At 36.0% G+C, this 14,878-nt stretch overlaps 1 protein-coding gene across 1 annotated transcript in view; it reads left to right on the forward strand.

Moving 5' to 3' along the window:
• The window catches only part of mpped2a (metallophosphoesterase domain containing 2a), a 134,355-nt gene extending 119,981 nt beyond the window's left edge, over nt 1–14,374 (forward strand). Inside the window, exons 5-7 of the mRNA XM_056461082.1 lie at nt 7,787–7,902; nt 10,127–10,240; nt 13,093–14,374. Coding sequence (XP_056317057.1) covers nt 7,787–7,902; nt 10,127–10,240; nt 13,093–13,211 — 349 coding nt within the window. The 3' untranslated portion in view covers nt 13,212–14,374. The remainder of the gene's footprint in view (nt 1–7,786; nt 7,903–10,126; nt 10,241–13,092) is intronic.
• Nucleotides 14,375–14,878: the final 504 nt, after the last annotated feature.

Below are 14,878 nucleotides of genomic sequence, written 5' to 3' on the forward strand. Positions count from 1 at the left end.
GTCATGAACACACTTGTTTGTAGAGCAAGTAGTTTGATCGTTTTCTGCCGTTTTTATTCCTAGTCATTTCTCTCGTATCCAACTGAATCAGACATCCTAAAACAATCGCAAAAACGAGCGATTGAAGAATAAAGTCAATAGGACAGAGAAAATGGGTCAAAGATGAGCTAAAATGCAGGCTAACGATACATACAACTTATGTTAGCTGAGATGCTAACACAATGTGCTCACGATGGTGGTATTTAATATCAATGGAGTTCGAATTTAACTTGATCGGCGGAGTTTGATCACAACAACTAGTAATTAAATTTAAAATAAAAACTGAACTTCAAGCAGAGCTGGCAAACTAAGCTAAAGCTACACTCGGCAGGAGAGCAACAGAAACAGCAGATAGGTCTCTATCTGTTTGTGGCTGTAGAAAAAAAGTATAAAAATATAAAAGAGCTATCTGTACAAACACCAGAACTACAACATTTAGAACCAATAAACATCGCTGATCTAAAATAAAAACTGTTAGGGTGCAACTACGAATGAATGAAAACATGGGCAGATATTCTGTCTCTTATTGGCTGTTGTTATTTTCCACTTGTGTCTCTACTACCGTCATTAGTATTTATTTTCAGCTCTAGGATTATCTTGCATCGAGTTTTGGGTTTTTCTAAATTGATTGCACTTCTCTACGATATAAATATACCGTTATCACGATAACGATAGTTTTTCAAAACTGTTTAGCCCTACGACGTGGTGGCGCAGTAGTTAGTGCTGTCGTCTCACAGCAAGAAGGTCGCTGGTTCGAGCCTCGGCTGGGTCAGTTGGCATTTCTGTGTGGAGTTTGCATGTTCTCCCCGCGTTCACGTGGGTTTTCTCCGGGTGCTCCGGTTTCCCCCACAAGTCCAAAGACGTTGTACAGATGAATTATGTAAGCTAAAATTGTCTGTGGTGTATCTGTGTCAATAAGAGTTTATGGGTGTTTCCCAGTGATGGGTTGCGGCTGGAAGGGCATCCGCTGCGTAAAACATATGCTGGATAAGTTGGCGGTTCATTCCGCTGTGGCGACACCAGATTAATAAAGAGACCAAGCTGAAAAGAAACTGAATGAATGAATGTTTAGCCCTAGTCTTAAACCAGAATTTCAAGTTTAATTTTGAGCACCGTGAGCAAAAAAATAAACCTTTGTGTCAAAACTACCCATAAGTTTCTTCTGACATTGTGCAGATGGCGGAGCACTATCTAATCTGGAGCGTCCGTGTAGCCGGATCTCAGATCTCCCCCTTAACACGCACACACACATACATACAGACTCATACCTCAGTACAGTATAATAAGACCTATGTGCTCAAGTCCATAGAGGAAACAAGCTTTCCTTTATATGACCGGGATGTCATTAATCTTTATGGAGGTTAACAAATGCACTCGCATGGAAGGTGTATTTCATTCACGGACACTAACAATGGGGCCATTGTTGCCGTCTGATATTCTGTATCTTTACATTCCTGCCGTGTACCACATGCTATGAATGAATGTTATGCTTTCAGGACCATATATTTATTCCAGAAGATGATTTGAAATATGCTCGGGTCTCAAAAGATATAGGTTAGATTTACGCTCCAGTATCTTTGTTCATCTCGACGTGCTCTTGTGGCCTGTCCTTCTTTTTTTTTTAGTTTTTAAAAGACAATATTGCAGGATTTCACAAAAGCTCCATTTTGTGCGGCGTCTGTGACAAATTGCTGCCGCAGTGCAGGATGGCCTGGTTCGCTATGAGTTATGTCAAGTCAGAGCTGTTTAAGAGTTGTACTTCCCTCAAGACACATTTCTGCTTATCCTCACCACGGGGATGAAGCCAGATTCAGCCTTGTCAGCTTAACATGCTCATTTTCCTACACGTTTCTTGACTATTTCATCGAAATCCTTTCACCTCGGTACAGAGTTCAGTTCCTTGCTGAAGAAACAACACTTTAATACCTCGTTGAAGACAGTAGGTCTGGTATGCCACAAAAAGAGCTTCACAAAGTAGAAAGTGAATGTATGTAAAGCTTTGAAGAATTCCCATTTCCACCATTAGGCTGGTAATCATGAAGTTTCAATCAAATGTAAATGTTATGAATCTTCCTGAAAGAGGAGGAATGTTTGTATTGTCTTGAGTTACACACAGAATGCTCTATTTTTCTTGATGTTCCCTCATTATTTTTGCTGTTAGTCCAGACCACTTCTTTAAAATGAGCTAAAGCTACACAATTGTTTGATTTTTTTTTTGGGGGGGGATAACTTAATTGTTTCATGTTCAATCCACTTACATTTGTAAAAACAAAGAAGCTAACGTGATTCCTTCATGTTGTCCCAACACAAATCGATTATGTGGAACCCAGCATTCAATGTATTGTCAGGAGAAGAGTTTGAAGTTCTTCATGCAGATCGCATTTTTCCATTCCAATGTGCTAGTTTTCTATTGTTTTTTAATGTAAATATGCACTTGTGTAACCATTACACTTGCATCTTTAGCACATGCGTGTTACGTTTTTTTAGACACTGTGTCAAGTTAAAAGCACTTCAACTTTAAAACTCATCAATGTCAGTTCCAAAACAGTGGACCGATCAGAATTGCAAGCTTTTGCTTATAGGCACTCATTGGCTGTGTTCAGATACCTTTGTGCTCTGTGCTGCGCTTTTTTACAGAACATTCCTGAATACTGCGTTAGGGCTGCACTATTAATCGGAAAATGATCACGATCATGATTCGACCCTACACACGATCCTAATCCAGCTTTTCTACTATTCAGCCAATTATATTTTCAAGGTCAGGAGAGAAGAAAAGGCGGCCACAGAAGTCTTCACAGCAACAATGACACCTTCAAATGGAGTTAAAAGTGTCACATACTGTATTTATAACGTATAATTCACCCACAAATGACATTTCTGCCTTTATGTAATGATAAATTCACAGTCGCGAAATCGCACGTGAGCTGACACACTGTTTGTTTACTGCCGAGACAATGACGCTTACTTTAGTGAACACAACCTGCATATTCTGTGAATAACAGGTAATAAAGTTGTAAATAACGTTCAGTTTGTTTCACAGAGCGATTGTTTGAGGGCCGTGCGGGAGGTTTGATTTGCATGCATGCGTTTTTTCTCACAGTGGCAGCAGCCATGAGCCGTACTAGGAAGTGAAAGTGAAACCTGTGCGCACATCATTTAAATGATCATATCGCATTATACAGTTACGATTACAACAAGCATTTGATGTTTTTTCTTTCATAGCGAACAGAAAGTGTTGTGCATGAAAATAAATGTTTACTGTGTCAGTATAACAACCTTAGCCTATATATAATGGAAATATAATGGTCTAATAATGTTGTCAATGACAGATGACAAGCACATGTCTCAAACATAATAATTCAGTTTTATAATTATGAATAGTTATATTCTGATGTCATCATTTTACTGTGAATTAACAAACAGAACATATTGAAAGTCTGTTCAAATCCACCTTAATACAAAATTTAGCATTTTAAGCAACAGTAGACCTACACGCAGGCCTAATATTATTATTGTTGTTTTACCATATGTTTGAGAACTAACAATAATAATAGGCTACTCATATTAACCTTTATTTTACATTTACAGAATCGTGAGAAAGAGGCGTGATCTTGATTTTAAGCAAAAAAATTCGTAATTCACATTTTTGCCAGAATCGTGCAGCACTGTGTCTTTCGTTTTTAGATGAAAATATTAACTTGGTGCACTGAACAATCATTTATCAATTAGTAAATCATTAGATTTACTAAAAAATTGTAACATAAGTGGTTGCAAACAATATATGGGACATTCTATCAAAAACATACATTACTTATGTGAAAAATGTGACAGGGCCTGACTTAAGCTTGTCCTCCTCCTCCTCAAAAAAAAATCTACGCATCCTTGATCACTGTCAGCTTCTTCTCTGTCAAATGAGGTCACTTCCGAGTCATAACCCATAACCTTAAAGGTATATTACACGCATTTTATATTCAATTTAATGCACATGTATCAGGACTGACAGAAACATGGGGACAGTTTTAAATGTATTGGTATTATAAATCAGTAGTATTTATTTGTAGAATTAATTTATAATTTCATGTTTTTAATCAATTGATGTGAATGATAACAATTTAAACTTGCTATTTCTGAAGTTTTTTCTTTTTCTAAATAACCGTTTTTTGAATAACAAAACTATTAAAGCTGTAGGGTCAATTTGACTGAGAACCAGGACAATGACAGTGTTTGTACATTTGTAAAGTGTTTTAATAAAGAATAAATATCTGAGAACCATGAATGACATATTCCTTTACAGAACAACTCACAGAAATCAACCATCAGTCCATTTTAGAAATTCTAGGAATGAAATACTTTTAATTACTGTATTTATGTTTTATTTCAGGGACAGACAATGTATGTTTCTGGTAGAATGTCCCTTATATGGGCTGAATTTAATTTAAATAAATTTAGTTGAACACTACTAAATCTAAGTTGTTTGTTTATATTCAGCCCATATAACTGATTTGCAACCAGTTACCTTAAAAGAATTTAGTAAATCTACTTAATCTTTTTTTTCAGTCTGTAAATGAGCCCTTTGAGTGGCAAAACACCAACTCTAGAGAACTGAAGATGGGTTGGGGTCAGAAAACCTAGTCACAAGTTGTTTGAGATGGTATAATTAAAACATTTCCTCTGAACTCGTGGAATTCAAATTGGCAGACACTACTGGACCTTCAAATGGGACAGGATATTTGGTCAAATGAAACTAACAGAAAAGAGGTTCTTCGGAAAATGGGTTTGTTGCACATAGGGATAAAATGGTACCATGTGTACTATCACTAAAGGGATAGTTCCCGCAAAAATAAAAATTACCTTATTTATTTTCCCTCATGTGGGTTTAAACCTTTGAGTTTCTTTCTTCTGTTGAACACAAAAAAAGATCCAGTAATTGGAAAAATTCTGGGAGCTGGCACCCATTGACTTCCATAGTAGAATAAAAATAATATGTAAGTCAATGGGTACCAGCATTCTTCAAATTATCTTCTTTTGTGTTTAACAAAAGCTCATTAAGAAACTAACAGTTTAAAGGTTTAAAACCCCGTCAGGAAAAATAAACTAGGTAATTTAATTTTTGGGTGAACTACTGTATCCCCTTAATGCTGATGGACTATTTTTCAACCAGAATCTCTAGACATGTTGTTTAGATCCAGAGCATTACACAATAACAACAGATGAAAAATAAAACCACGACTTCTTATAATGAGCCATGGTTAGTTTTTCCATAATGATAATGAAACTAAATCGATGCAAAGAAAATACTTAATAGAATAACCTTTTTATAATGAGATTTTCATTTTCTTATACATTTGACAATGTCATTTACATCTGTCCCCTCAGAGCAGAGTTCAGTCTCTTCTTAAAGAACCACCACCTTCAGACCTCAGTGATTTGTCTTGTTTTTGGTCCTGCGGGTGGAGATTGAGCGACTGTAGGAGTGTTTTATGTGTGTCAGGTCTCCCCTTCGCTCAACCGCCGCTCGATAGTCATCGGTTGCTGTCGCTGCGTTCGTTTCTGACTGTAACAAACCCTATTGACGTTTCTGAGGCCTGATTTCCCTCCTGGTCAAATCCAATACCAAAAACGTTCCAGTGAAATGAGTCAAAAATAGCAGCCACAGTCTTACTGACTCTTTCACTCACACTCTTGTAAAATTGTGGACCTGTTTAGATGAAACTAAATTCATTTTCTTTTGCTATTAACACACCTAATATACAGTTTAATACATATATTGACAGTATCTGTTCGTATTTATCAAAAAATATTGTATTGCGGGCTTTTAAAGCATATTTTCATCGCTGTTTTTCTTATGTTACTACATGTTTCTCCTCAACAAGAAACTATAGCTGCACAAATATCCAACCTTTCATAAAACGACAACACAATCTCTGCTGGTTTTACATATATCCATCACTCCGCCCAGCCAAAATCCACTCCTCCACCGGGCTCCGCTAAAAGCTTTTCATCACAAGATGTGTGTGTAATTTTCTATAAAGAGTGCTAGACTTCTTTTCTGCCGATTTCCACCGACAGTGATTAGTGTTTTCTGCCAGACCTGGGACAAATGGACACTCAATTTATCATCACCATCAGACCCTCAGCTTGACAGACACACACACACACACATATAGATATATATAGATGCACATGCTCATTTTTCACATTATTTCATTTGGCTGCCATACCTGTATTAACCCGGTGGCTTTATTTGAGCTATCATCAGTCGGCTGTTTGCATCTCTCCTACACCATTTGCATTTATTATGGGCGCCTGCAGCGAAGCCCTTCTCATTTCACACTTTGAAGCTCCTCTGGGGACGAATGGCGGAGAGAAGATCACTTTGACAGGTTGAGATTGTTTCTCCACATCTGCCGTCAGCTGTCGTGAGCGTCTCTGTCCCCCACGTGTGGACGGATGCCTCATGAATGAACACTTACATACGTAGATAGCTTGCTGAAATAACCCACTGTATAGATTTATATGCAAACCTGAAATACAGAAATGCAAGTTAGTCAAGTTTACTATACTTTGTTAATAAGTTGCTTTATTTGGTGGCGGTAATTGTCAGAATTTAATAATATGCATATTAGGGGTGTAACAGTACATAGATGTCACAGTTCAGTACATAGCTCGGTTTTGGGTTCATGGTTCAGTTCCGATAGAACAGGAATAATAACAAATCCCCAATACCTGCCTTTTTCCTGTTTATTTTGAACAGGCAGAAGTGTTTTGTGACAATCAGCTACAGAAGAGCTTCTTGTGATGCAAAAGTACAAAATATTTAGTTTTAAGTTTTATAAAATGTGTTTTTAGATGGCGTGTCGAGATACTGTTTCACACAGTGGCGCTCATTACTGTCAGTTACAGAGCAGTGGACCAATCAGAAATCTTGAAGGAGACAAACGTTGCAAGCTTCTGTGTACAAAGCTGACATGACAACGGCAACATAGCGCAACTATTTCTGAGCGCTGCATCTCATCTTTTCAGACACAAAGGGCTTTATTTTAAGGATCTAGACACAAAGTCTAAAGAGCATGGTGCATTAACGTATTAAGGGCTTGTCCGAATTCACTTTTGCTATTTTAAGGATGGAAAAATACGCTCCGCGCCCCTGCTCATGGTCTAAAAGGGTTGTCCTTATTCTCTTAAAAATTGAATGGTTCATATATTGTTCACATTTTGTTCCTGTCACACATCACAAACTTTAATAAGTTGATAAAGATCAGGTTTAATAAATAGTGCACCCAAAAATTATTTACCCTCACTCATGTGGTTTTAAAATGTAAAGTATGCTGGTTGCTGGCACCCATTGACTTCCATAGCGGGAGGAGGAGTACTTTAAAAGTTAAATTCTGTCAATAAGTCCATAAGTTCCAGCTACCAACATTTTTCAAAATATTTTCTTTTGTGTTTAATAGAAGACAAACATTCAAATAGGTTTTGAACAAGTGATGAGTGAGTACATTTTTGGGTGAACTATCCCTTTAAAGCATTTAGATGCTTGGCGAAAACAGCGCAAAGTTCAAACATCAAGCCTTGACAATCAGTTCATGCTTAATTTTTTAATGACCTTATTCTGCAATAAAAGGAAAATGGTGTTTAAACGTGTTTACATGACTACGTACTTTGATAGCTTTTTAAGCATAATGGGGTTAAAAATGTGCACGTAAACTCACAAGTTGGATGTGTTTTTTGTGTGTGTCTCCTGCAGGACGCCGTGGTTTAATGGCTGGGGGTTTAATCTGCCCAGAGGACAGTCTTTGCTGGATAAGTGGAACCTCATCCCTGAGGGTGTCGATATCCTCATGACCCACGGGCCACCCCTCGGTGAGTGCAGAGAGCCAGAAGAGATGCGCTTATTCAGATGCTGTACATTCAGTGGATTTGATTTAAAAGACATGTGAAGCTAGAGGAAGAACTTACTTTTACCTACTCTGTACTCTGAAATAAACTGTTATCATACTGATATAATTGAAGTATTAAAACATATTTTTAATTAAAAATATAATACAAAATAAATGTATATACCACACAACAAAATTAAAGCTTTAAAAACTTTTAAAACACATAAAAATAAGCTGGATTTGATTATATATATATATATATATATATATATATATATATATATATATATATATATATATATATATATATATATATATATATAATAGCTATATTTATTAGTTATATAGGGTTATATTATATAGAGTTGAAGGTAAAATTACTAAATAATATTTTTGTTTGTATATAACAGAGCAGACATTTTCTAAAGTATTTCCTATTATATTTTCTTAAGTGTGTATATAATTTTTTTATTAATAATTATATATTATATAATTATATAATAATTATTATATATATTTTGATATCTTATTATATATCTTTTATTTTTTTATTTTTAGTTAAAAATGCTGTCAATACTGTTAGTCCCCTTACGATTTTTTTGTCAGATACCCTATGTTATGGTATTGGTATCAACCATAATTGGTATTAACCATACCAATGTTGTCCTATGACCTAATTATTAAGCCTTTAACACCTGTTAGCCAGCACTCACTTTTGGGCATTTACACCTACCTAACCTTAAATAGTAACAGTTCTTGGCCCTAGTGAGTTACAAACAAAAATCAGGTTACATTGCAAAGATGACACTTTGAGCTTTGCTTTGGTCCATCTGGAAAGTTTCATGCTCAAAAATATAAAAAGTTATACATTATGAAATAATGAGGGAAAAAAAAGTGCATCAGTATTTCTTTTCCATATACAAACACAGAAAAACATTAATGTAATAACCTAGAAAAAATATGCCTTGAAAGCCACGTGGCTCATGAGTGAAATTCCTGCACTTTAAGCTGATTACTACTGTCTTGCAAAATAACTAGTCAAATATTAAGGACTGTCATAGCTGTAAAAAGGTTTACCGTTAAACAGAAAATGGAAAATATTTAAATGAACAAATAATCATTTTGTCTTGAACTGTATATAATTATAATCAAAACACAAAAATGAAAAAACTGCAAAGAAAAATGACTTAATGTAATTAATACATAATAAAATGTTAAATATATTACAAATTACGTTTTATTACAAATGCAAAATCCCGTACTCATCATCGCATTTTATATGAGATGGTGGGCTGGACATCACTAGCTGTATGCAGAAAACAGCACAGGTACATTTTTATCTATGAAGCTATGTTAGGTACACTTCCAGCTTATCTTTGTACTCTTCTTTGTCTTGGTTCTGGCAATTACCAGTTATGCTCTTCCAAGTGTTTGCCTTTTAATATACCTCGGTATTTGAACTGATGTTGATGAGGACTGAAATCTTGTTGTTTTGTGGTGTTCATGTAATATAATAATAATTATAATATAATATTTATTCATTTATTTATTTATTGTTAAAAATGCTGTCAATACTATTAGTCCCTTTTAAGTTTTTTTTTTCTTCAGATATTTAATTAAGCCTTTAAATAGCACTTTAAGCTGAATATCTTTCTTATTGTGCACCGAGGGCATAGAATAATTAGCAAAATGACCTAAAACTAAAGAAAAACGTGTCTTTCGGTGAATTTAAAGGCATTATAATGAGAGTGGTATTGGAAGCATGTGATTGTTTTTGTTGAGAGGACTGATGTTGATCAGGACTGAAATGTTGTTGATGTGGTGTTTATGTATTTCAAAATAATTGTAACTTGGCCAGGACTTTAAATCTCAGTGAGATTTCCTGGTTAAATAATGGTATTAAATAAAAAAAAATAAAATATCAGCTAGTTTTCAAAGTGACATTTCTCATTAGCAAGTATAAGAGCCAAAATAAATAATAAAAACCATGTAGACAAATTTAAAACACAATCAAACTAATAAAAAAAGAACAGTACCACTCTGATTAATTCAGAGATGTTAAAATAGCTAAACTAATCACACAGATGTTTTCTGATTGTCTTGATTTTGAGGTTTGAGGTTAAATGATTGATGATTGAAAAACAGCTCACACTGTGATTTATATACAGTGTAGCTCATAAAAGGATTTACTGTGTCTGTGTGTGTAGGTTTCAGGGACTGGGTGCCGAAGGAGCTGCAGAGAGTGGGCTGTGTTGAGCTGTTAAACACTGTCCAGAGGAGAGTTCGGCCCAAACTCCACGTCTTTGGAGGAATTCATGAAGGTGAGCGACCACAAGGACAAACCCAATGCCACTGCTGTAAAAACCCCAATAAACCCCCAGCCGCCCTACACTACACTGACTTTACCAGGGTTTTTTGACAAGACGTCAAGCAGAAGGGTACAGCAGTGGAATAAAACGCATAAGGAGAAAAAAGTAGGCCGGAGATAATGTTATTTATCTCCCTATAGGATGATATTAAATATAGCGGACGGATAGACAAAATAAATTCATTCATTCATTTAGTCTCTATTTCAGAGATCGCTACAGCGGAATGAACCGCCAACTATTCCGGCATGTTTTACACAGCGGATGCCCTTTTAGCCGTAACCCAGTACTGGGAAACGCACATAAACTGACATTCACACATACACTAATACACTATGGCCAATTAAGTTTATTCGGTTTACCTAGAGTGCATGTCTTTAGATTGTGTGGGAAACTGGAGCACCGCGAGGAAACCCCTGCCAACACAGGGAGAACATGCAAACTACGCACAGAAATGCCGACTGGCCCAGCCAGGACTCGAACCAGCGACCTTCTTGCTGTTAGGCGAAAGTGCTAACCACTTAGCCACTGTGCCATCTAGACAAAATAAATACAATATATAAATCTATACTACGAATATATTTACAAGTGTTAGGGTTCATTTTTTAAAAATGAAATGTCACCTGTGAGGAGCTCACTATAAACGCGTCTGCATCGTGTTCGCGCAACAGCACCCCCTCCGGATTCATTTTTTTAATTAAGTTGAAAGAAGTTTCTTCGTCTCACCAATGCTAAATTTTTTTTTAATAAAAGTGAAGAAAAAATAGTAATATTGTAAAACATTCACACTTAAAATAATTGTTTTTTAATATATTTTACAATGGAATATATTTATTTAATGCAAAGCTCAATTTACATCATAATTATTTCAGTCTTCAGTGTCACATGATCATTTAGAAAACATTCTAAAATGATTTGATGCTCAAGAAACATTTATTATTATTATTATTATTATTATTATTATTATTATTATGTTGAAATGCACAGACACATCGTTTTAAAGCTACGTCAATCAGTTGATCCGTCAGCGGATTGCATGTATGTCAGCTCATAGACAGACCAGCTGATCAACGTGACTTTGAAACCCTTAAGTCTCCATGTATTTCAACATTGTAATAATATTAAATGTTTCTTGAATTTATGAGTTCGGTGTTTGCAGTGTGGTAAACTGACGACCTTCATGACCAATCATAGTCATATCTGTTATAGAGTTGTCACAATATTGGAATTCGGTACCAATCGATACTGAAATTATTAAAAACGTCCATTTCCTGCTAACATTTGAGCATTGTTGAGCGTGTTCTTAAACACCCCTGATTTGCCATTGTGTTCACATGCTCAACAGACATGACTGTGATTGGCCGTGAAGGTCATCAGTTCACCAAATTCACCACTGTTTACTGAATGTAACCACAGATACAGGAACACTGGAGCATTTCAAAGTCACATCGATCAGGTGGTTTGTCTATAAGCTGACATACGAGCGATCCGCTGATGAATCGCGGCTTTAAAATGCTCCAGTGTCCCTGTATCTGTGGTTACACTCAGTAAACAGCGGTGAGTTTGGTGAACTGATGACCTTCAGGGCCAATCACAATCATTTCTGTTGAGCACGTCAACACAATGGCAAATCAGCTAAATGTTCGCGGGATGGGCTTTTTTAAAGTTTTTAAGAAGTTTGAAACAGTTATAACTACATATAGGTTAGCATGTTTCTTGCTAGGCAGTGGATAAGGTGATGCTAGGTGGTTGCTAGGGTGATTGGAGTGGTTGCTAAGGTGTTGCTAGGTGGTTGTTAAGGTGTTCTAGGTGGTTGCTACAGTGTTTTAGGTCGTTGCTAGGGTGTTCTGAGTGGTTGCTAGGCAGTTGCTAAGGCGCTCTGAGTGGTTGCTAGGCAGTTGCTAACATAAATTAGCATGAATTAAGTAGGAATTAGAATGTTGCTAGCATGTGTCTAACATAAATTAGCATGTTGGTAGCATGGTTCTTGCATGAATTAGCATGTTGCTAGAATATTTCTAGTATGGATTAACATGTTGCTATTATGTTTATAGTATGAATTAGCATGTTAGTATGTTTGTTAGTATGTTTCTAGTATGATAAGTATGTTTGTTAGTATATTCTTAGTATGGATTAGTATGTTTCTAGCATGAATTGTTATGTTGTTAGTATGTACAATGTACAGTCAATGGCAATTTTTTTTACAATGGAAGTCTATGGGACAGTTGCTAGGGTGTCGTAAGTGGTTGCTAGGGTGTGGCTAGTAAGTTGAAAGGTCATCAGTCATTAGCAGATTGATAGTCTAAGTTAAATGAGCCTAACCTTAAGTCTGTATGACAGTCTGGCGCAAAGTTATGAGGTCATAATTTTTGGTTCAATGTTACGTCAATGGGACTTTTCCGAAATTTCTGGGACAGTTTTTGGAAACCGTAAGTCGGATCAGTTGAAAAATATATAGAAACTTAATTCAGTAAATTTGGAGTAAGTTTGGTGGTTGTAGTATGATCAGTCTACGAGGAGTTCTTAAAATAGTTTAAGAAGAAGACGGAAGAATAATCAGTTAAAGTAGTATAACAGTATGTTGGATTTCTCAAGCCACCATAATAATACAATTATAACAATATCAACAGCAGTGCAATACGCACAATACGCAGCTGATTCAGTCATTGCCTAGCAACATAAAAATCGCACCGCACTTTTTTCTTGTCAACAAAAAAGGCTTGTTTTCAGAAAGGAAATGCACATTCGGTGTGATCATACAGTAAGTTTGTCATATGTTGACCCTCTCAATGTCTGGTTTCCTGTAGGTTACGGCATCATGACCGACGGGTACACGACATTCATCAACGCCTCTACCTGTACAGTCAGCTTTCAACCCACCAACCCTCCCATCGTGTTTGACCTCCCGAACCCCACCAGCTCTTGAGATGCCCGCAAAAGGCACCAAATCCTAAAATTCTTTCCTTACATTTTCTAACAACTCTTCGGAAAAAAAAAAAAGTAGTTGAATGTTTCTTTCAAAATGACCATCAAATCTTTTGCAAGAAGATTGAGTGGAAGTTTCCGATGATGGACGAGTACTGGCGCGAGTACAAAAGTGGTGAACAATCTAACGAGATGAGATCTGATTCAATCTGTAAGATATTAAGCTTTGTGAATTTGTAAAATTGTCTCTCTCTTTTTTTGTCAATATTCGAAGTATGTTGCTATGCCATTGTTCGTTTTTGTATATTCTTTTTGTTTTCAGGATAATTGAGCTTTCTTTTAGCTGACAGGGATAATGCCTTAAACTAGCTTTAAGTTCCCCCGGCTGGAGCCCCTTCTTTTCTGCTAGCGAAGAGAAAGCGTCATATTTATTGTTTTTATCCAAAACTAAAGGGGATTTCTCTTTCTGTCTATCTCTCTCTCTCTCTCTCTCTCTCTCTCTTTTTTGCATTCAAAGAATACTTTTCTAATACAAGCGCAGGGAAGACATGGATGCATTTTAACTCATGTATATTCTGGAGCGCCTCATTCTGCATAGGAATTGGAAAATGTCTTAAAATATGAGTATATCTATATGTATGTGTGTGTACGCTGTAAAATCTCTAACTAAACTTGTGTTCGTTCGAAGCCTCTTGAAGAATATCATTTTGCCTGTAAGTGATGACTTTAACTTGACGAGCTCTTTCTGTTTTCACGAACTGTTCCTCTGAAGCTCATTCAGTGTTGCCTACTTAATAAACGAGTACTCCAGTTGAAGTTCTTTTAATGTACAATCTCAAAGGTTGTTTTTTTTTTCCTTCTCCTTCTTCAAACCTGCCCAAACCAGGTTTCATTGTCCTTTTGATATCTTGCGTATGGTAGTTTTTTTTTGTAATTTTGCACTGTGTAAATGCAGTCTTGCTAGCACAAAAAAATTGTTGCCAATAGTTGTTTAAATTCTGTAAATGCCTCTCTGCTTTTCTTTAAGTTACAGTTTCATTCCTGGAGAAGTTTAGATGCGTTTCCAGTTTTGTTTTGTTTTTTCTTCTTCTTTCTTCAGGTTTCATTGTGATATATTTAGCTGCCTTTATATGCAAATAAAATTGCAAGATTTTTACTTCTAAAGGTTGTGTTTGGTTCATTTTATTTGGGTTTTTATAATGAACGACTCAAATTATTAAAACAAAAGTATTTTTGTTATTTGTAATTTACAACTTAAAGGTGCAGTAGGGGATTGTGTTCAGAGACATTTTTTGTCACATTCCAGTAGTAATGATTAAAGTAAATGATCTAAATGTATTTATATGTATTTTTATATTCTGGGTAAGGCATAAAACTAAAAAATGTTCATCAAATTAAGATTTGTCGGGCCGACTATTTCCATAATTCTGAAAAGTAGCCCAAACTGTCTGTCAACAAATGGAGATTTGTACATCTGTGCAGCCGTTCATGCAGATCCACCGTTTGCACATTCACGTACACACGAGACCGAGTGACAACACTAAAAACAAATGCTGAATCAAAACTTTTTAAAATCCTGAATGAAAATTGGTCGCCTCACTGCAAGGTCACTGGTTTGAGTTACTTTTGCATGCTGGAGGAAGGATGACACCATGGCTGAAGTATTTC

This window comes from Danio aesculapii, chromosome 7 (assembly GCF_903798145.1).
Source record: "Danio aesculapii chromosome 7, fDanAes4.1, whole genome shotgun sequence".
NCBI classification, from domain to species: Eukaryota; Metazoa; Chordata; class Actinopteri; order Cypriniformes; family Danionidae; genus Danio; species Danio aesculapii.